General features: G+C 49.0%; 1 protein-coding gene and 1 long non-coding RNA gene across 2 annotated transcripts; both read left to right on the top strand.

Moving 5' to 3' along the window:
- Positions 1-548: 548 nt before the first annotated feature.
- On the top strand, positions 549-6,414 carry LOC142408736 (uncharacterized). Its single transcript, XR_012775393.1, has 3 exons — positions 549-634; positions 4,340-4,550; positions 6,341-6,414. It is a non-coding gene; the product is annotated as an uncharacterized LOC142408736 (long non-coding RNA).
- A 1,567-nt stretch (positions 6,415-7,981) lies between these two features.
- REELD1 (reeler domain containing 1) lies at positions 7,982-16,560 on the top strand. The gene is made up of 6 exons (XM_075499307.1): positions 7,982-8,201; positions 9,092-9,314; positions 10,929-11,086; positions 11,815-12,115; positions 12,837-12,900; positions 15,548-16,560. The coding sequence occupies exons 1-6, from the start codon at positions 7,982-7,984 to the stop codon at positions 16,139-16,141; spliced, it is 1,560 nt and encodes a 519-aa protein (XP_075355422.1). The 3' UTR covers positions 16,142-16,560.
- The last annotated feature ends 7,018 nt before the right edge of the window (positions 16,561-23,578 follow it).

Genomic DNA, 23,578 nt, shown 5'->3' with positions numbered 1-23,578 from the left:
ACCTACCCATCTATAGCAACACATTTTGCACAGACTTTGATTTACTCTCAAGAGTTTGCATTGCTAACTTTTTAACTGCAGTTCTGTTTCTACAAGTCTAGTTATAGAACATTTTTAAGTTGTGATCTGCTACTTCAGATGGTCTAATTGCATAGTAAACTGAACTTAGAAAATACTATGTAGTTTACATGCTGAGGGTTTTTTTCATGTATTCTAGATCGTGAAGTCACTATTTACTATGTGAGGTAGATAGGAAAATTTGCATTAAAGATGAGCTGTTGTAATTCATATTCAAATTTCAAAAGTAGCTAAAGAAATTAAACATTTAATTCCCACAATCACTGACCTTTATGTACATTTTACAAGATTTTTCCCCCTTAATTCAATTTTCAGTCCCTATGTTTAAATCAAGTGAACATTTAAGCTTGACTTCAGTTAGGCAGTCCAATGTTTGGATATAGTCTGTTTTGAGTTGGATAAAACATTCATCTTGGATTTATTTTACTTCTCTTTTAGATTTTGTTTTGACTTAGTATATTCTGTAGGACAACATACCAGTTGCAAGTACATCAGACGCTGTCCGGACAGCTTTCAGAATAGCACATGGAACACTATCCAAAGTTTAAGTTTTAAGGTGAGGCATCCCATTATATATGTATCTAAATGTCAGAGTAGAATGGTGCATTTCACCAACTCTTGATGTTTAAAAATGACTCAACCTGATTTATAAGATCTTTATCCCATTGGGAGATACAGATACACTCTTACAAATGCAATATATCTTCACACGCAGAAGACTGTATTAGATACTAATGCTCATGTCCTTCACGTTACCTCATTTACCATATCCTAGTGCTCTTGCCCCAGTACCTGTGTATAAAACGGTTTTACTTGTAGATCAAGCTCATCTAGACCAGGACTGACAATGAAACATTCCTTGAGCAACTTACAAGTGCTTGTCCATCACTTGTCTTAGAAGAATGCACACAAAATTAAGTAATCCAAAACTAACAAACAAAAATTAATTTAATTTCAAAGACTAAAGCTGCATTCACATACATAGTTACTACTTTTATGCGATGAGATCACTTCATGAAACCAAGGCTGTTCAACCACTACCCCACTCCCACCCCCTTCCATGCATTCGGTTGGCAGACAGACTCTAGGAAGAGCATTAACTCTGGATTTGCTACATCCTCACATCCAGTGTAAGTTTCTTGCACTTGAAAAGCAAAACTAAGCCACATCTTAAACAAAAGCCTAGCTGGGAGCAGCAGCGCAGCATATCCTGTGGAAACTAGAGAAAGCAAGTCTGGAGGAAGGAGGTAAGTACTCACTGCACAGTGGGGCACCCAGAAGCCAGGTTACTACTAAAGCCTGGAGTGCCCCTATATAAAGGGACCAGAGCATGGTAGGAAAGTTTTGCTTTAAAGGTATACACTGATGACCACTCAGTTTTACAATTTGTTGCCACCTGGTTCCTGGTTCAAAGAGAATCTAACACAAACCACCCTGAACATTATTTATTTGAATTCTTTCTATCTTTTTCACAATGTTACAATAACAAGACAGCTACCCAGAGCCCTTCTGGGTACAACTTGCCCATTAAGTCCTAAGGCTCTTACCCAGCTCTAAAAACCAGCTGTGCCCCACAGCTGCACGTTTTGGCTGTGTTGTTCATGGTAGTCAAGAAAGTGTGAAAGTGTTTGCAAAGTGACGGCCTTTGAATGTTTGACTGATGGTACCAAAGCAATGATGTTTAATATGCCAGCCCATGCCTGTGGCCAGCTCCAGCCCTGTGTCAGTTTTGAAAGCAAGCAAACTGTGGAGCCAGCAGTTTCAAAGTCTCAGGTTCCTGTGCCAAACTGTTCTCCAAGGCTGAGAAATCGGACGGGAGAAGGCTTTTCCTGAGCTGCTGTATTGATCCTGACCAAGGGGCCCTTGAACGTTTAGGAGTCAGTGATCCACCCAGCAGCTTCAGGCTGGGCTGGGCTGCATGCCTGGCGTGGTCTTCAGGTCTCCATTGGGCTGCACGGACCCCTTGGCTGCAGGACACCTCTGCCAGCTCATTGTAACGGTGGAGCTTGCGGGCAGCTCCCACTCGGTACTGTGATTGCACCACCTGCCTGGCCTTGCCTTTATCTAACAGAGCAGCAACAAGTTCTCATGAGAACATCCTTTAGAAAGAGGGTTGTTTTCTTGTAAGGAATTATAAAATAGCTCAAGTGATGGAAAGAGAGAGCTGCTCTCCATGGATGGGATTGCATCTGCTCTGTGCAGCGCACCATGAGAAAATCCATCTGATGCTACATGAATGTGGGGTGCCTAACATCTGAAAGGATGTACAATTTACTTGCTGTCTGTATTCCTTGTCTTATTCTGTCTTATTAAAGCAGTCATTAAGCTATTTGTTGCTGGGCCTTTCTTACTGAGATCCAGAAAGAGCCCTGCGCCATCTCTCTGTCTCTCCTCAGCCCCCCTCCTCTAGTGCAGAACAGCTGCCCAGGTTGCAGTAGTTACCAAATAAAGGGTTGGGGGTTTTTTATTTTAGGCTGAATTTGTAAGGGAAGGAGGCTCACATTATATGTTGCATGCGTGTGTGTCAGTTCATTCCTAGCAGTAACATTTGAATCCACTGTCACACTTCAGTAAGTGTGATAGAGGAATAGCAAGAATAGTCAACTGGATAGAAATGGAAGGACCTGCCAGTACTTCTGCCAACCTTCTGCCTAACCAGAAGTCAGAGAAACATTCTCTTTTCCCTGGTCTCCCCAAACACAGAGCCACAGATGTGCACAGGTCAACCCTGAGGTGCCAGTTTGTGGGCATTGTTCTTCATTCTCCCTGGGGGACTACCATGAGTTTTTAACGCTCTCCTACTGTGGGTTTTGAACGGCTCTTCTCGCAGTTGGCTACTGCTCTTTGTTTTAAAGATGACCTGAGATATTCTTAAATAAGATAGTGCTGGCAGCTTTGTTGGTTTAATGATCAGTTCCTTGTGATCTGGACTCAACTAACTGATGCCACCCTCAAGCTCTCTATTCGATCAACCTGCCCACTCTTCTCTAACCCCCCCCAAACTTTGTTCACAGGACTCAGGTGGCCGCTAGCTGACTGGGAAGAACTTCTAACTCGTTATAACCCTTATTATCTTGCAGTAGCAAAGCATTTCTCAACCTGTCAATGAAGCAACCAGCTCGCTCTTGAGTGTCAGCTCTGGGGTGCTTACATCCATGCCCATATTACATACTGATCTCCACTGCACCTGCTCCACGTCTGCTGTCCCTGTTGTTCCCCAACGATGTGGAGATGTAGAAGCAATCTGCAAGAAGGAGAAAGTTTCTGCATCGAAGAGCCTGGGATGTTACTCGGTTTATAATCCTTCTGTGCACTTCATTGATGAAATTTCAAGTTATATGGTTTATAGTCTATCTTAATTATCAAGCTATTACAGAGCACGCACAGTTTTCCCTAGTGCTATTTTAAAATCCTATGGGTTTATTTCTTCTAGAAAAAAAAAAAGTGGGTTTTTTTTCTTCTAGAAATCCACTACAAAAATGCTGCTGAGAAAACAACAAGCAGGGTGTAAGTTGTCTTATGTCCCCTTCTCCTTGCCAGCTTCCTACTAACAAAGAAATTTATGACAGGAAAAAGGCAAACCTCTTTCTAGTGACAGCAGTGCCATGTGGTGTTCTCTTTTCTGTCTGGGGCCCATCGTCAGAGTGATACGCAGAGCCTGGCTGAGCTCAAGTGACTCCAGCAGGTCAAAGTTCTGGCCAGAGGAGGCTGAGGCAATGCTGTCCTGGTGGGTGATGCAACCCAAGGCTATGGAGAGGGCTGTATTTCTTACTGGAAACATCTGCCTGTCACTTGGCATTCAAACATGCAGCTCGAGGCTGCTGGTAGGTGCTTGTGTCACGGTAGTGACTGTGACAGGCTTTTTCCATCTCTAAGGAGGGGATGGTTGTGACATTTGGTTTGAGTGCGGCTTCGAAGCCACTGAGTTCCTCTGCTTGAGAGCAGGCAGCAAGGATGAACTCTGCATAAGGCTGTATTTCAGATCAGCCCAGCAATTAATGCTGTGTCCAGGCAGCACCGTGCAGCTCTGCCGACTGGTGCTGCTAAACCTGCATACAGCAACCCCCCCGCCAGCTTCGGGAGCGAGCAGAGCCAGTTCAGCACTGCGGTACATACTATGCTGTTACAGAGGGGTTGGGTCTGGGTCTCATTCGTTTGAAGCTCTTCTCCCTTCTCTCCATAGCTTTGCACAGAGCTCCAGGCAGCACCCGTCACCGCTGTTTCAAGGGTCTGCACTCGGCTGCTTTTCCCTCTTTTTCAGATGGAAGCCAGTGGAGAAATGGTCCTCACTGGAGCTGGCGTACTGAAAACATGTGCCCAATGCACAGCAGCAGCTGAAGAAGACCATGCAATGCTGTAACACCATGCCATGATACAAAGACCTACACTTACCTGGAATACCGTTTTCAGACCTGGCCGCTGTGCCAGAACAGCTGTGACGTGTTTGGTGTTTCCCCTGCAGATTGTCAGAGGTCTGGAGTTGCTGCTTTATTACGCTGGAATTATAAGCAAGGGATAGTTTAGCTTAGGAGTAAGTTAGTAAGGAAAAGCCATAAGAGACCAGCCAGTTTCAGGAAAGGATTATTCATAGCATATTATTATAGCATAAAGGTACTCTCTTTTGTATATAAAGTATGGGCAATTACAACCAGAACAGAAGCAACAATGCAAACTCTTCCTCCCTTCCCCTGGACTACTCTCTGCTTCCACTGACAAAAGGAAAGAAAACCATAAGACTTGCATTATATCTTGAAATTCAGTGGCTACAAGGCCTCTTTCAAATGCAGAGGAGAGCAGGCTGCTGAGACCCCAGTACCACCAGTTCCCATTCTTTCAAACCGGTTAAACAGATGAGGGCTGGGCTGTCAGCAGCAGTACCTCAGCGCCAGCCCAGCATCTTGTTTCACTTCTGAAGGACAAGCTGTAGAGCCGGGCAGGCTGATGGGAACAGTGCTGTAAGTGGGTGTCTGCAAGCCTGCCTCCAGTTTTCAGGGGGTGCCCCGGGCAGAGGTCATCACGGTGCGCACTCCAGACAGACTCCCACACTGGGCAGACCCCAAGCAAGATCAAATACAGGCACTGCTGGAGCTGCAGAAACAAAACGCGGTGGTGTCACCTGTGTGTCCATGTATCTCCTTTAGTCATGGGACAGGACAGAGCTTTGCGGTGTCCTGCAGGGAGAGTGGCCTAAGCACCAGCATGAACTCATTCAGCCATCAGACACACATTTGTCTGAGGAGGAGGAGGAGGACTAAAGGGCACCAAGGGCTCTTTTGCCCTTCCATTGTTAACAGCTTTCCTGCACCACAGGGCCAGCCTCGCTCCCGATGGCCCTGGGACATCTGACGCTACCTCTTAAGGGTCTGCTGGCTGAAGGAAAGCCAGCTGCTGATGGGGTTGTTACTCCGTTCCTCTAGCCCTACTCAGGGCTGCAAGCTGCCAGCAGTTTGTTCAGCATCTCCTGATGGTGGCTTTAATGATGATGAGAAATTGCACCCTAATTTCCATCCGTTGCGAGCAAGGAGCCACTGGCAGAGAGCGGGGCAAGCCTGGTGACAGTGGCCAGGGTTGGCCAAGAGTCCCGATCACCAGAGCAGTCTGCAGCCACAAGGCAGATCCAAGGAGGAGCTGGGAAGCTCAGGGACAGGATCAGACCTACAGCCAGGCACTGGCACAGCTGCAGCATAGCTCAGGCAAGGAACGGGGGTGACAGCCTGGACTTAAATGCAGCTCGTGTGCCAGGGGACAGTCACACATGCCAGACGTTTGGTCCCCTGTGCCGGCTCTGGTGGGTTTGTGGGGTGTTGATGGCTCCTCCTTGCAGGGCTGGCACACGGGACGCACCTTCCCAGCCTTTCTAGCAAAACTCTGCTTTTACTGCCAAAGTAACTCCCACGTAAGCGTGAGAGACAGGGCACACTGCTCGGGGGTCATGGACTAGAGGGAGCTGACGTGGCTTTGCTTTGCAAAACTTCAGCATGGAAGGGGGGGGGGACGGGACAGTAACGGGGCAAGCAAAAGTCCGATCCTCCTGCACCTCTGCGAAGGAGTCCCAGGGTGTCCCACACAAACCCCATGGCGTGCTGCTGCCCCCCTGCTAGTTGCCTTTGTTTTCATTGCAGAAGCTTGGAGATTTAAAAAAAAAAAAGGGGGTGGGATGTGAGGAGGAAAACTAATATGATTAAGGCCGGATTTGGGCACTGGCGGAGAGCTGCCGTAGGTGGTGGGTATCAGCAGTAACAGCTGCTGCGCTTCCCATTAGAGGAGAAAGCGAAGAAGGTCCCTGAAAGGATGGGTCTCCGGCAGGCCGGCAGGGCAGCGGCGGCAGCGAGCCCGGCAGCGTACGTGTCCCGAGGTAAGCGACGGCGGCACCGGCGGCACCGGCGGCACCGGCGGCCCCGGCCCGGGCGGCCCTGGGGAGCACGGCCCCGCTCCCCGTGCCTGAGCGCTGAGGGGCGCAGGGGGGCGGCCGGGAGCGCCGGGAAACGGCGGCGCAGCCTGGGAAATGCCCGAGGGAAGGGCTGCTGCTCAGGGGCACTCTGATGAGCTCCAGCAGGAAATCATACCCAGCAAGGGAGGCTCAGGTGTGCCTGGAGGGGAGGCTGGCTCCACGGGGAGGAGGCATCCTGCCGCTGGTCCGCAGGGGCTGGGATGTTTAGTGAAGGCTCCCGTGACTCCCACAAGCGTCTTCTGGCCCGTAACTGGTTGGAGTGGGACGATGCTCGGCTGTGGAAGGTTAAACTGCGTCCGTCCGCTCCCTGCTTCGGGCTGGGCACAGACTGTCTGGTGTGCAGTGGTGGATTCTGAGAGTCAGCTGGCAAGTTTTGGAAGTGCTAGAGATGGAGGTGTAAGCTAGACCTCCTCAGCCTCTGGTTTCCTCTGGTTTACTTACATCTACTTGTTGACTAAGCATAATGAAATCTAAGTCAGGAAAAGTTGCATGTTGAAAAGAAGATGTTAGAAAGAGCTACATTAAAGGCCGGACTACCTACCTTAGGATAGCCATTACCCCTCACAATAAGTACTGCACGCTCGTCCTTCAGCTTCACTTTCAAAAGCGCATTCTGAAGAATCAGAATAACAAAATACTCCAGCTAATCTGGCAATGTGTTTTGTACCAGCCACCAAAGCTGAGAGGTACTAAAGACATGGTATACCAAATATTAAACTTCTACCACGTTGAGAAAAAATACTTGTTTGGATTAAAAATTGGAGAATAAGGAGAAATCTTGTCATTAGCCAAAACAGCTGCATGTTTATCTCGGGCTTCCAACGCTGACTTCAAAGACAGCATCGCTGCCATCCCGTCAGCAACAGTGAGCCCTGACCGAGAAGGACAAGCTGCGATGCATGGGCTGCTAAAAGGTGCCTTGTGCTTCCGCAGGCCAGAGCGAGGGGCAGCCACGTGCTGTCCCCGCGGGGACGTGGCTCGGCACCGGCGGGCAGGGAGAGGCTCTGTGCTGGGCACCAGCCCCGCGAGGGACGGGGCCTGCAGCAGCTCTGCAGGTCTAAGGGCAGATGTTTCCCCCAGTGATCAGGTTGTACATTTGGGCTGGGAACGGCGGAGGGTGCTGAGTGCGGACATACGGAGCCTTCTCCTGCTCCTAAATGCCACAAGACATTTTAGAGCAAATCTTCCCCGACCGCTCCCTCCATGGGTGACTTCCCAAGAAAGTCTTGTGGGGCCTCTCCCCTCCCAGCCTCAATAATTTACTTCAAAATGTGAAATGTTGTGAATTACCGAAGTGGCTCCATGCACCACAGAGTTCACTTATTCTCCTTCGTGTAAAGGCTGTGGGAAGGGCGGCTCTGGAGCTCAGCTAATTCAAAGGTGCCACACAGGCTGACAGGCTCCTGAAGCTGCTGCTTCAAAGTGAAGCTGCCCGTTGTTTTCCGCTGTAGGATGGAGGACAGCAGGAGAGCCCACGTCACCATTGCTGGCTGGGCATGCACAACCCTGTGCTTGGTCTCCTACGCGGCCGCCTTCTCGCACGGCGCGAGCCTTTCTGCCTGCACCGACATGATGCCCAGGCACCTGAGAGCGCAGCTGCACAGCCCCAGCAACAACTACGTTACTGTCCACACCAACATGTCCTTCTACTTCCCAGGCGACAGGGTTCCGGGTAAGGAACAGCTTCTCATTCCTGCCTCTGAAAAATACATGATAACTAATCTCAAGTGATGGCATTAATCTTTGTGAGGGCTGGGAAGAGGGATAACCGCTTTGAGTGAGCTACGCCACCTCTCTCGTCATGAGGACACGAACGTATTTACAGAGGGATTCTGTCTGCAGTGCTTGGCCTAAGGTTTCTCAGGTGATGGCTGGCTCCAGGGTTTCACCATGTTGCAGACCAACTGTTTGCCGGAGGCAGCCGGTAGGTTTGGGTGCTTTGGGTGGGATTCATTTATTTCAACTGTGTCTCAACCCCACTGGACCTCAGCACACGCAACGGCACATGCGAGGCACCTCCAGAGGGGAAAGTCGCCTTCCCTGCTCCTCCGCACTGCACAGAAGGGTCTGGGTGACTCACCTGACTCTTAGGTACGGTTGGGCAGCATGCCCTGTCCCCAGCATCGCCGCTCCTGAGGCAGATGCAAACAGAGCTGAAAGGCACCGCTCCCCAGCCTGGCTGCTTGCCTGCTCATCCCCAGGCAAAATAAAACCCCTCCAAGGGCAGCACATAAGCTTTTGCATTGCACAAACCTCCTTCCTTAAAAATGGCTGCATGCTGCCTAATGCAATGTGGTTAGCAGCTTATAATCAAGGACGGGGAAAAAAAGAGTCGAGCAAATTTTGCGTGCAGTTACATACTGCAAAGTTAAAGGTAAAGTCTGGCCTCCTGCATCCAACATATCCAAGACAGACCACGAGGACAAAGACAGTAAGATGTTTTCATTGTTTTTGCACAGGGTTTTCTTTTGGTTTCAGTGCTACCACTGAAAACTCCATTGCAAACAATTCACCCCATAACTATGAGACAAATCCCTTTGTGTCCCGTGTTTTGTCTTGCAGTGACAGTGAGGAGCACCCGGGATTTTATGGGCTTTTTGCTTCAAGCTCGCAAAGTGTCTAACGATGAAATCACCGGCACATTCGTCTTCATCCCTCCTGGTTCCAAGCTGCTGACTTGTTTTGAAGATGGTGACACCGTCACCCACTCGGACAAGTCACTGAAGAGAAACCTGTCCTTTGTATGGAAAGCACCAGACCAACCCATTGGAGACATCAAGTTTTTGTAAGAACATGCTGGTTCCTAACCAGAATTTGTGTCTTCTCAGTTAAAGGCTTGGCTTTATTTATCCATTGTACTTGTCCAGCACAGTGGTTTATGTATCTTGAACCCCATACAGCTAAATACTTATCAAATGCTGCAACAGTATCCCAGCTGGTACATAAATCACCATTTATATCTGCTGGGTAGTGCTGCTTTTTATTTACATGGTCACTATTTTCTCAGAATAAATACACTGGAAGATGACAACCTAAGCACTTAGGAAATAGAAATATTAAGGCATAAAGAGAGAACTGTGAGCACGGTGCCTGTCTTTCTAAATAACACAGCCCACAGGACTTCCCTGCCTACAGGATAATCTTGTATATCACTTCTTTAAAAAAAAAAAAATTAAAAATGAGTGGTTTTTAAAAAGTTAAATGTAAACAGAATTATTCACAGTAGGAAGAGAGAGCGAGCACTGGATCAAAACTTGACATCTCTGTTTTGCACCAAAGTCCCCAACTGTCCAAGTATTTTGGTTCTGGTTTGGAATGAAATTAAACATCTTCTAACTGGCTGCCTTAGAGGAAGCACAGCGACTTTTTATTTTGGAAGAGATTAAATTGTTGTGTTTTGACTTTACAAAATGACTTAGAAGCTGCTTGGCCAGATCCTTGGCTGCTCCCCAAAACATAAGCATCCTGGTGAGTGCCATGGCTTGTGCATCTCATCGTGATCCAACACAAGTTCATTGAAACAGAAATATTGCTGCTTGGCATTTCCAATTTTTGCCTGTTGTTTTAGATTGGGAAATACTGTTAAAAACACATAAAACTCAAGGAACCGAATAAACCCAACCCAAACCCAACAACACCTATTCCTAGCCACCTGCTCTGATGCTTCCTTCACCCTCTGGCTTTTGACCCTCCAAGCTGATTTCTGATAGCCTGTCCCTTTGCTCCCTGTCACAGCATCTGGAAAAACTCCTTGTTAGGCTTCAAAATGCCTCGTAAGAGTCATCTGGCACAGGAAAACCTGGGTTGGTTTCCCCTTAGCTAATTCTCAGAAGCAGCTGAGCAATCTGAGCCAAAATTCTCCCCAAATCTCCAGCTTAAATAAGGCTCTCCGGGTGGACAGTTAAAGGTTGGCCAATGCAGTTTTGGCACCTGACAAAAAGCAGAGGGTTAGGCGGGCTCAAATATCAGAGGGCTGAGAAGAGAGACTTTTTTTTTCCCCTACCTATTCTGCTGTTTGTACAAGTTACATTGACTTGTTTTAATTAGTAAATACCACTGTTGTTTCCCTGCCTACGGAAGATTATAAGCAGAGCTAGTCCAAGTTTTCCAAAGGTACTTCTATCAACACAGCAAATATAATAGCTTTTTTTTTTAATTTAAATTCCCAAACATTTTTTGGCTGATCTTAATTATGAGTGGTGATTCTTCACCCCGAATCTTTCTTATGGGACCTGGTATCTTTTATTTGTAATATAAAATGTGTGACAGGCTAATCCTTTAAAAAACTTCTGCGTCGCTTCTGTCTGCGGATTAAAGCAGTCCTTGTGATTAGCTAAACAGTCAATGTTTTGTTAATGCTATAGAGCCAGTAAATTCTTGCCTAATTATGTTTTAACAGCATCTCCGTAGTCCAGTCATACTTTGTTTACTGGGCAAAGATCGAATCCGCTATTGTGGCTCAGCGAGGGCAAAACAAAACGCTTGCTGGCAGCGGCAAGAAGCCCGACGCCGTAACCCCTGCACCCTCGCAGAGACCGCCTGACCCACACCCCACAGGTACGGCGAGCAAAGATACGGGTTTCTTACTGACCGCTTCCCGCAGAGTGGTTTGACAGCTTATTCCGGGCAAACGTTGAACACAAGTGACCCAAACGAGCTGGAGGGACCCGTTTAACTCCTGTGGCTGTTGGGGAGATCAGCGATGGCCGTGGTGAACTCCCTGAAGTGAGGGCACGGGTCAGCATTTGAGGTGATGGAGCCAGTCCCGAGGGCAGTACCAGAAAGATAAACAGGGTGGCCAGATCTTACGATTTCGATGCAAAGCCTAAAATACAACATACTTTACCTAAAATCTCAGCTCCTGAAGACAAGCAAGTGCAATTAGCAGTGCTGTCTAAAGGAATAAGTTTGTCTCTAAATGTGAGTATTACCCTCCGGGTATGTATTTAGTTGTATTTATGCAGGCTCTGGTCAGTAAAATGCCCCCAAAATTTACTTACACTAACATCAGATGTGTTTCTCAGCATTTTTGGCATGGCACCAAGACTGAGTTTTAATTATTTTACTTGACCGTAATTTAGGCAGCAGGCTTTGCTGCTTTGCTTTCCATCTGGGTTCCCACTTAAAATTAAGAGACATGAAAATAAAAAAAAAAACAAACCCACACTATTACAATCCTTCCTGGCAAACGTTAGCACCGAGCGGGATTTGAAATAAACAAACCGAAGACAACAGACTTCTGTTCCTCTCTCCCTGCTTCTTGTTTTGTCTCCGTGCTGGACAAGGTCCCACCTCTCCCGCAGCTGCCACCGGCTCCCCCCCGCGCACCCCCACGCCGCCTGCCAGCCCCACCGGCATCGCTGCCACGCTGGCACCGGAGCCAGGTTTCGGTGTCGGGTCAGACGCCCGTCCCATCACTGAGCCGCAGCAGCCAGCCCGGCCTTTGCGGGCTGCGTCCGGTGGGAGCGGTGGGTCCAGCAGCCGGGGGCTGGAGCCGTCCCTCCCCACCCGAGACCCCGGCACGGCGGACGCCTTGCGAGGTTTCCTCTCCCAGGACAACACCTCCAGCTACAGCACCTCCGACAGGTAAACCAGGCGGTGGGAAGACCTATTTCTCCAGCCCTTCTGGGGAAGGAAAATGGTACTAGTTTCCCTGCGGATGAGCGAGGGTCCACGTAGGAAGGTGTCTGCGGCTGCGGGGGGAGGCGAGAGGGTGTTTGCTTTCCGAAATTTTGAAAAAGAATCCTTTGGAGATTGCACGTGACAGGTAGAAAATGTCAGTGATGACATTTTCCTGACATTGACATTGCCAGTGACAGGTAGAATATCCAAAACTCTTAAAAACCCAACATTGTGCTGCTCAGCCCCGCAGAGGACTGGCCAGGTGGCTGAAAAATGGGATAAAAACTATTGACTGCTACAATATTTTTCTAAAAGCACATGCAAATATTCAAAGAAACAGTGAACTCAGCAGAGCTATTTCTTGATCTGCAGGGAAAAGGAAGAAAGGATTTAAAGCAATTATGAAATTTGGGCTTGAGGATGTCTGCTCAGAAGTCTTGGAGGGTTTGGGCTGCATGAGCTTTCATGCAACATTTTACACTGTGGGTGAAAATGATGGGGAGAGGAATAAATGATCAGGTGTTATTAAAATACAGCCCTGTAAGGTCTGCGTTGACTGCGTGCATCCTGAGGCTGCTCGGTGAGCGGCACACTTCTCCGGTGGTGCAGGGCCCGGGCATTCCCACGTGAGCCGCGGCGACAGGTCTGACTTACTAACCCTGCCTTTCCTCTGTCCCTACCTTAGAGCAGGAAGCGTTGCCAGCGCTGCCACCCCACGCTTGTGTCTGATGTGCAAAGAAGACGGGCAGGTAAGCAACGGGGACGGCGAGGATGTCTTCTCCAAAGACAGAAAGGTCTAAGAGAAGATGAGGATAAAACCTCTCGACTGCATCACAGCACCAAGCAGCCCATGTAGGTCTCATAAGTGACTAAAACTACATCGAGACTGTTAAGAGTTTTAGTTTTTTTACTTTAACTGGGAATTGGTTTTTCTATCTCTTTTTTGTTTTTCTTTTGAGCCGGCTGCCTGGGTTTTTAAGAGTGCCACTGTAAAAACAATCTAAAATAACTTTTCCGTATGTAGACATGACTACAGGCTGCTGGATGTTACTGGGCTGGAAACGTGTGTTTTATTCCCATGGAAGGCTGAGATGTTCCTTTCCGGAGGTGCTGGATAGGTACCACCCATGACATTCACCAGAGGTCAAAGACTTCATCTGTCCTGGGGCCAGCCAAGGAAGCCGTGTGCTTTCGGAGGGCAGGGTCAGCCCGGGAGGCTGGATGGACCAGAAAGGCAGAGGTGGTGGTGGTGGTGATGGGGGGGTTAGCCACAGGCACAGGGTGCGCTCACCGGAGGCAGCTGGAAGAGCGGGAGGTGACAGACGGGACGAGCGGGTGGGAGCGCCTTTTGGGAAGGGGCGACCTCAGGAGAGGAAGCCCAGAAAGGTGCAAAAGGACTGCAGCCTCGGGGGAGCGGGGTGGCTGTAGTACGGAAGGAGATGTGGGAGCTGGAAAGGGCATGCGAAGAATTAGGTTGAGAAAGAAAAGGAAAGCAAGAGGAGGGAGAGAAACTGGAGAATAACAGGGCTGCAGAGGAAAGGGGGATGCTCAGATGGGAACTAGTGGAGAAGCTGAAAAGCAGGGATAGCTTAGAGACACGGGGTACAGAGTTAGCAGGGGAAGTCCAATATGCAGGGGATGGAGAGAAGAAAAATAGAAGGAAAACAGAGAACTAGATCTGGGTCGCAGGATGCCACAGGAGGAAGAGAAGTAATCTCACAGAGAATAAAAGAGGAAGGAGCCGTACAGCAGAGAATGAGGCAGAAATATTTGGGAAGGTGCGGAGGACAGAGGACAAGTAAAGGAGAGACATGTAACATGAGCATCCGGCATAGCCATGGAGAGAAGTGGAGAAATGACAGAAGATGGTAACCAAAGGAAAGGAAGAGTTATTGCACAAGGCAAGACCAGAAGAGCATAACAAAACAAAAATATTGATAAATTAGGCATGAAAGGAGAGAAGAAGTACGAAAAGAAAGGAGAAATGAGGTGAGATAGGGCAAGGACTTGCGAGGCAATTCCATTTTCTATCCCAAAGTCCCAAATCCTGCAGCATATCCCTACAGTATGGTGTTTGCATTTTGAGGGCAAGTGATCCATACACATGCAGTCCTAACTTTGCCAGCCAGCTACTTTACAGTTTGCAGTTCAGCCACTGAAAGTCTTTTATTTACTACTGTATTTTACTAGCACCTTCAGAAACCGTCTCTTCCACAAAGGATGCTCTGACCCTCCCCTACTTTGCTTCCCAGCTTGCCAGGGCTCCTACCTCAGCTTTGTGCTCCTGTCATACTGTCTTCCCAGCAAGCTTTAGAAATCACTAATGATGGCAGAGGGTGAGAGTTTCTCTGGTGTAATTAACAGATGTGTGAAAAAGCCTGCTGGGCTGGACAGGCTGGAGAGGTGCCAGCTACTGCGGGCCAGATCCAAATCTCGGTGGAGCCGAAGAAAAAACGCCAGTACATTGTTCAGGTTTTGGATGGGGGCTCAGGTGCACAGTGGGAATGGAAAAATTCATTGGGGGCCTCCCAAATTGTGTGATTGTTTCACAGTAAGTCTGGGATGATATCTGCAGCAAAGCCTGGGCTGCAGAACTGGCATGGAGTGGCTGTCATTTTGTGGCAGATAAAATAAGATGCGCGGCACCAGGCAGAGCCCCTTGGAACAGGAGCATGCCAGAACAGTCATTCCCACTAAAATGGGTGGTTAAGCAACACTGAGAGGCAGCAGGTTTCAAACTGGCTGTGTAGACTGGGAAAGCAAGCCGGGCTTTGGGGAGAGTTCACAGGTTGTATGTGACTGCCCCAAAACCACTGATGTCAAAGGCCATCCCAAGTCTCCTGGGTCCCTCTGCTCCCCAGTTCAACCCACAGACTCAGAAGGGTGATACTGAATGCCAGTGGGCCTGGTGTGACCCTAAACATGAAGCTTGGCTGGGAGGATCACGCCTGTCCTTTCAGCATGACCCTGGCATCACTCAAGGTGGGAACTGTTTATTAAGTGACCTTTTCTTTGTGATAACGATGCCTGTGAAAAATACCACCACCACCATGGGAGGTGCAGGGCTTTACTTAGGCAAAGCAGTGGCTTTCCTCTCCGCCTGTGCCCTTCACCTCTGCCCCTTCAGCCCGCTCTGCCTTGTCCCCCTGGGACCAGCTCCCAGCGCCTCGTCCCTCCCACGGCAATTCTGATAGGGATGGAGCGGGGTTGAATCTGCCTCATTTTCTAAAAGCTGCTGAGTAGCCAGGAGATGGAGCAGGGTTATTCCAAGGCCAGGGGGACAACTGGGTGTCAGAAATACAGAGCTGAACTGTACCATGACATAGGTAGTGAGAACGTAATCAGCGCCCTTTCTCTTCCCTTACTGCACATCTCGTTGTGTTTTTGCTTTGGAAGGCCAGTACCGAGAGCGGGGCTGTCTTGAAAGCCTCCCCGCATGTGACAGCATCTCCTTCTGCCCCGCACGTACACACTCACCTGGGTGACGCCGCTGTGACATCAGCCTGGTTTGGCGATGCCGACGCTGCTGGCAATTTGTCATCAGCTTCAAGGCAAATGGCAGAAAGAAAGCTGGCACCGCAGCCAGAGGAAGCAGGTGCCAGGGGTGAGGAGGAGGAGGAGGAGGAGGAGGAGGTGGGCGGGAATACCCTGCCATGGGTGACCAGGCCAGGTCCCGAATCTGCTGTTCCCGGGAAGGGGGAAGACCCTGGCAGAGGGACGCGACTCCTAGCAGCCCAACTTGGCATCCTCCTGGTCTGCACCGCCGCCCTGGGCCTGGCGCTGGCAGCTGCCGTGCGCTGTGTCTGTGCCCAGCATTGCCACAAGCGAACGGAGGTCTCCTTCAGCGAGCCGGACCCCGACGTCATCGCCGTCAGGGAAAACGGGGAGGTGATGCACTTCCGAAAGATCCGGGAGAACAGCTTCGTGCTGGTGCAAGCCGAGTACAACTGGGTCAGCCCCTCAAGCAGCGGGAAGAAGATGATCATCTGAACATCTGCAAGGCCGAAAGCAGCGCTACAGCGGCCGGTGTAGGTGAAAACAGGTGCTAGGAAGCGGTGGGGTTGTTCCTCTATGGGCCACCACATAGGTAAACAAACTCGAAGCAGCCAATTCAGACAGAAGCGTTAGTCGAAAGTACCTAAGCTACAGCTGCTAAGAAAATAGAAGTTGATAGATTGTTCAGTGTGTTACACTTACCGCAATTAATATTGTATATCTGCTCATTAGCTGTCACTGCAGCCATGACATACACTTCCTCTGTTGCCTTAAGGGTGTAGCCAAAAATAGAAATTCTTCCTCTGCACTGTAGTATTGTCTCCTGTTTAATCTCAGCAAAAGTTTCTAGTGTTATATTTCTTTCCAGGAACTAGAAACCCCTGATATAAACCCAACCATTCTCATTTAGGAGCTTACAGGTTTGATTCTGTGCACTTGGTATCTCTGAGATGACAAAATATTTGCCGGTAGATTTTTAAGCTCCAATTTGAAAATAAAAAGCAAGAACTCATTAGTGGAGAACATTGATTCAAAAAATGCTGAATTGATCTGCGGGAATGAAACACGGGGTGGCGGACACCAGCTTTTGGGGGAGAAACATACCTCCTCATCAGGTGCAAATGGAAGACAACCTTTCCTGTCCATTTGCACCTGATGAGGAAGCTTGTCGAAGCCTGAGAGCCAGCATTTACTTAGCCTTTTACTTCGAGTCAGCTCAGTAACACTCTGCACAGAAACACGCACTGAGAAGTACCCTTCCCAGGTCACTTTGGAGATCCCCAGCAAAGGCTGCGTGGAAAGTTAACAGCATCCTTGTACTCTGAGTTTGTGCAAACTTCGACCGTGTGGTTTTCTGCAGGAGGCCACTAAAACAGCCCTCGGAAAACATGAAGATCCTTGACACCTTCTAAGAAGGAGAGGCGATGACAGCAAGGATAAAGGTTTATTTTACTGCAGCTTTGAAAGAGCCAGAAATAGTCCTGATAACGATCCTCTTGAGATGTACATTTTAGAGCCTTTCAGAGGGCAGGAATCACCCCTGCTGGTGTCCTTTTCTAGGGTGGAGGGGCTCAGATGGTCCCCAAGCTGTGTGAGGGGGGACAGACTTAAACTTTGGTGCTGCAGCTTATTTCGCAGCCCGCAGCAATCTCCCCTGAGCTAAGCAGAGAATGACAGGGACGGGACCCTGATGGCTCACACATCCTTCCTGGTGACAACTTCCCCCTCCCTCAGGAGGGCCCTGTGGCCATCTCCAACTAGCTAGCCGTCTTCACGCTTGATCGTCAAAGCTCTGCTCTCACGTCCTCCCTTACCTTGCCATTGACTTCAGAGGAGACAGGTGGAACATAGGTGAGTTCTATTCAAGCACGATGAACACAGTGCATCTTTTGCTCATAGAGCCTTCTGTTAGCATTCAGAAAGAGCTGGTTTCTGACCGTACTACTATATACTGTGATTAGCGACATGAGGCTTTGCACTACACACATGGCCAAATTTCTATCGAGTTAACTTCTAGGCCTAGTGAGCCTTGGGCAAAAGAAACGAGTAAGAAAAGAAGCGGCCTCACAAATGCAGCTTGCAGAGACGAGCTTGATGGTCTTAGCCATTGCACTTTGAAGAGAAGGGTGGCCGCACCATGGCCCTTCCACTGCAGAGTAACCAAGCGTAGTGCTGTAATTGAAAAGACATTTCTTTTAGGACTCAAAAGTATGCTAGGTGAATGGTTATATGTTCAATAAGTCGAGCTTAAGCACTACCTACTAGGAAGTCTACAGGTTTTTCAGGACAAGTCTAGACACAATGGCATTCCTCCCCTGTGTCATGTGCCTTAGAAAGAACTCATGTTCCTGTAACCCAGTGTAGCTGAACTGTGGAGCGACTAAGGCAGACTGCATTCAAGTCATTGTTAATGCAGCCAAAAAAATCCTAATTAACTGAGAAAATAGGTCAACAAACTCTTAAATATTTAAAGAACTATCACATTTATTTTAAAAAGTTTCTTATGATGGCATAGCTGTTTATGAATAAATTACAAATACCTATGGCCTCTTCCACTGTCTCTCTAGGTTAATGTTACCAGACTGCTGTAGCTATAAAACCATAACCTTCCTCTCCCCAGCTCTTTCCCCACGACCCAGCACCGCTTCTTGCCAGGCTGACCAGAGCAAGTGGAAGCCTCATGGAGAGGTTTGATTAGGATAGCGGCACTTCACCACCACTCTGCCTTCCGCCAAACTCTGCCTTCTGGTAAATTTATGCAGCTCCAGTATTATTATTAGTAAAACCAGTAATGGTGAGCTCTGAGGGACACAGCTCCTTTGAATTAGTAATGAGTTTTGCTACTTTGCAGACTTGGCTGAGACCTAAAGTGCTCGTGGTTTTTTTTCTTGACTTCTGAATGATGTTTCGTTTATTGTAGTTGCCATGACAAGAGGGATGGAGGTTTTATCTCTTCTTAAGGCTGTTAAAAACATGAGCACTGATTAATATATTAAAAGGCAAACCATTCAAACACCCCCATTCTTAAGTGACTTGCCTTGTATGGAAATTCATCTGTGCTCATGTTTGGAATAGATTTAGGAGAAAAAAATGACAGAATTAGGAAAAGAAAGACACAAACCATTCCAATATTTACTGGAGGGACAAGTGAAAGACTTGCCTTGTTTCCCTCTCTCAGGGCATGACTGTGTTGGTCACGGACGTTCTGCTGGAACCAAGGGATCTCAGTTCCTCCCGTATGGGTCAGCGTGCAGCTGTCTGTGGCCCACATTAGGCTGCTGTCCCTCAGAAAAGTGACAGGGCTTTGGGTCAGAATTACTGACCAAAAGTGTGGAAAGCAGCTCACATTCAGCTCTAATGCACACCTATCCCGAGTCTGTCTCCCCACCAGCCAAACAGGCATAAAAGGCCGTTTTGGCAGTGAAAACTCCTATGGCTTAAATCCTCTGATGCCATTATGATGCTTGAGCTATCCTAACTAAAAAAAAAAAAATATTTAGAAATAACTAACTTGCATACAGACATGCCCGTTCATCACACCCTTACTTGCATACTCATTTTCCCATCTCCTGTCACTGTGTTTCCTGCTTTCCCTCTGCTCCACAAAAATATAAACCACTGCCCCTGAACCATCAGTCCTGCGTGTTGAGCATATAACACCATCGCTGATTCTTACCACTTTTCCATGGTATCTGAAATCAGTTTGGTTTTGCCCATCATCAAGCCTTTCCATAAAGCTGTTCCCCCTCTGCTTTGGAGAAGATGTCTCATGCAATGCTGCATCTGCTCCATCAAAGATGCCCACCCCACCTGCAGTTAGCAGAGGATGGCAGCCCTCCAATACATTAGTGGCACTAAATGTAACGTGGAGAGGTTGCATTAAGCAACGCAGTTGGCCCAAAACTCAGTTAAGCCATTATGGGCATTTCCTGCGTTGGTTGAATTGTCACTAGTAAGCAAAAAAGCCAAACATGCACTGATTTGTTCAGCTCCAAAACGGGTGACAAGGCTCTCAGGAGAAGCCACAGAGCCCTGTGGTCCCAGCTATCATGGTCAGCAGGGCTGTGCAAGCTCAGGCTCTCAGCAGAGGCAGCCCTCTCCCCAGAGGAGTGCGGGATGAGGCCTCAGGCATTACGGAGATCTGGCTGGGTGGCTTGGCCAGCCCTTTTGGCATACTTTCTGCAACTACTTAAGACCACACAAACCGTGGGAGGCAAAGCAGCAAGGCCAGGAACCCCGAGAGTAAAACATTCAGCACATGCCCCAGCAAACTGAGCATGGGGAGATGACGCCTGGGCTGCCTTGCTCAGGAGTGAGGATTCGTCCTCTCCCTCACCCCTGAGGGTTTGCCCCTGCTGCAGCCAGCTCCCTGGCAGAGCTGCAGATGCATGTGTTATTTATTCACTTAGATTTAAATAGCAATGAGAAATGCCTGTAACAAATGAGGAGACGCTCTAAGATTCCTGCAACATTCAGCTGCAAAAAGACAGCTGCTTACCAGCAAAACCCAATGACAAAGTAGCGACGCGACCGGCCCAGCTGGTGAACAGCAGAACAGCCCCCTCGCTCCTCCTGGCAAGCCGGACCCCCTCCACTGCCCCTACCATCGCCTCAAAGCTCAGTGTGAAAGCCCTCGTGTCTGGAGAGCCCTGCAGGGCTCCTTCCTTCCTTTCCCCTCCCCTCTCTCCTGCCAGCTCCTCCAAGGCACCACATCACCTACGAGAGGGCAGAGGAAGACCCGGGGAGTCACGACGCCCTCGGACCATGAGCTGCTCAGGGATCTCTCCCAGCTCCCTCCTGCCACCGAACCGTTTCCCCTTCGCAGGTCTCGTCACAGCAGCTCTCTCTTCTCATTAGCACGTGCGTGACTCTCTCAGCAAAGCATTTTGTTATATGATGTATGAAGGATCATGTCTCAAACCACATTTTACTGTATATTTAAGTGCATGTTTTGCTGATTTACTGCTGTTCTAGAGAACATCTCCCTTCCTGAGCAGGGCAGGCCCATAAAGGATATATCAGCTCTGACTAATGATTATTAGTACATCCCAAGGTTATGTACCACAATCAAATAACGTGTAGGAGGGAAGAGAGACTCCAGCTTACTCGGCTGAGGACAAAGATCACAGATAGTCTCTTTGAATCTTCAGATTGCAATATCCATTACAGATTGCCACCTTCTAATGTCAAAGTATAATTTGTTGCTGAGAAAATGTGTCGCTATTTCAAAGGGGAGTCAAAGATCAGACTCGCTGTATATCAGCGTAATGTTGATGTACATTAGGAAGCGACGGCCAGGTACCAAGGACATTAGGCTGTTGGTATAGAGGGAAAGGCAGAAGACGCGACTCGCTGATCTTTATTATGCAAACACACGGCCCGAAGTGGAAAAATATTTAACCCAGTCAAGTGAAGTGTCACCAGTAATTCCCAGTGCCTAATGTAGCACAAACACGACATGTCAGACGAGTCAGCCGCGACCTCCTGCTCCGGCAACAGTCGCTGCGGGCAGCCCGACCCTTGCTGCTGCCGTTTGCCGGGCAGGGCGGCGGGCGCAGCCACCCGCAGGGAAGCGGTTCCGCGGGGAGCGCGCAGCCTCCGCCTGTCACTCCGCGCACCGGCGAGGCGGGCAGGGCGGTCGGCGGGACCCCCGTGTGGGGAAGGCGAGCCGCGGGAGCCACCTCGCACGCGTTGCCTGCCGAATCCCCCCACCGCGCTGAACACCGGCCCCCGGCAGCGCTCCCGCCGCCCGCCCGGCCCCCCGCCGCCGCCAGGGGGCAGCCTTGCCCCGGCGATGGCGGCCGCGCCCGGCCCCCGCCGCCCGCGCCTTCCCGCCGGGACGGGCCCGCGTCGGGGCGGGCAGCGCCGAGGCCCTGAACCTCGGGCCCGGCCGTCCCCGCGGCGGCGGTTCGCCCGGGCGCCGCCATCTTCTCAGGGGAGAGGCACGGAGCCGCCCGGGGCCCGGCAGAGCAGGTGCGAGCCGGCTCCCGCCGGGCACGGCCCCGCGCCGGGCTTCGGTGCGCCCAGGGCCGGCGCGGAGCCCCGTGGAAGTCGGTGGGAAGAAGCGCGGGGACGCGGCTGACCCAAGTGTAACCCAGCCGAACGCCCGCAGGCCGGCTAGAGCTGCTGCTCCGAGGGAGCCGCGGCGTCTGGGACGGGCCGTGGGCACTGACACGCACCCAGCCACGCACCCCCGCACGCTGACAGAGGCGACGTGAAGAAGCTCAGCTCCGCTGGCAGCTGCTGGCTGCTCAGAAGACTTACTGCGGGCCATGGCTCCGGGCAGGCAGGGAGCCCAGCCGTTCATCCGTACGCACCCGTTACTGCCGGCCGCCAGCTGCGGTTGAGTTGCAAAAGCCCCGTTGAAGCACAGGATGCAGACACAACAAGACGAGTTGGAGGAACAAATTAATAGATTCCTAGAAGCCAGGAACCCACGCTCACCCGCTCTCTGACGTTTTCTGAACTGCAAACAAACAAAAAAAGGCCCGAGACAACCATCAGTCCCCATTTTTCACTTCGAGTCAAAGGACTGATTTGGCTTTTGATTTTTAAAGGACAACTGTCGTCATTTTTAAGCAACAATATGCAGAAGAGATGAATAGCACACTTGGTGATCTGCATGATTTATTTGGCAAAGCCTAATAGTTCTTTCTGGAGCAAATTAATAATAATTCTCACCTGTTTGTCAGTGGGAATTTAATGTAGGCTAAAAAGTTATTGAGAGTTTTCTTCAGATGGAAGTCCGTTCAACGCAGAACAAAAAAGATGAATTTGAGAAAAAAGCTTAATAAAGTCGTCTTTAAACGAAAACCACTCAAGGCTCGACTGTTAATCAAAAGAACATTACTTACCTTACTCAGCATCATTGAAACCAGAATCTGGCAGCCAGTTTTAAAAAGCAACCCTTTTCTCCTCCTCTACAGTCATAATTTGTAACAGCTGAATTATTGGCTGTAAATACTCTTTTCCTTCTGCTAACGTATTGTGCTGCTGGGATTGTTCAGAGCAAACGTTTTGTTGCTAAGACAATAAACTCCTAAACTGGGGCTTCTGAAAAAAAATTTCAAGCACATTCCAAGCAGCAGCTATTCAAAGAAGACCACTATGCTGTCTTAACAGACTAAATTTGTTTTATTTTCACTAGTATTGAAAAATACTGAAATTTCTCACTAAATTTATTTTTTAAACATAGAAAGCTGCTGCTTGCAATACACTGGAGCATATTTATGTATATACCAAAGCTAAAAATTCAAACGGGATGAATTAGCAGAGAGTTTGCTGTTGAAAGTAAAGAGCTAGACAAGCAAAATACATTCTTAAATATATGTATAATATTATAGAACATAGAAGATAATGGTTTAATATACATCCTATTACACATGGAGAGCAGTTTTTCTGCATGTAATACGCACCTTACTTTAAAAAAAAAAAGCTACCTAAAAATCTTCCAAAAACCTGGTACCAGCAAGATTTGAGTTTTCATGTTTTTTAAACAATGTCCCGATAGATACTTTAAATGAGATTATTTGGGAACATTGATATGTGATAGCATAGCTATATACAGCTCTTTATGCCCTTTATCATCAGAGAGGGTACATGTTAGCGTTACGCATCACAAATGTGTGTTACCTGATCAGAAACATGATAAAAGTCAGGCTCCACAGGCTGCAGCGCTTTTACTCTGTTCCCCTGACTCACGCAAAATCTCACGTATCACAATCCAGCTATGTTTTTACATTTGGAGGGGCCAGAAGGAGGGGAGTTTGTGAGCACAGGGTGGCGAAAACCCCGGCTCCCACGCTGCTGCTCACGCGGCTGTGGGATTTGGCTCCGGCTTGGGGAGAGATCTGTGCGCGACACTCGCAGACAGACGAGCTGAAAAGATACAGGCTTCCCACATTAACACTCCGTGAGCTGCATCAAGTAGAG

Source organism: Mycteria americana, chromosome 4 (genome assembly GCF_035582795.1).
Source record: "Mycteria americana isolate JAX WOST 10 ecotype Jacksonville Zoo and Gardens chromosome 4, USCA_MyAme_1.0, whole genome shotgun sequence".
Classification (NCBI taxonomy): Eukaryota; Metazoa; Chordata; class Aves; order Ciconiiformes; family Ciconiidae; genus Mycteria; species Mycteria americana.
The sequence above is the reverse complement of the archived record's forward strand: the minus strand, read 5'-3'. Positions and strand labels throughout refer to the sequence as shown.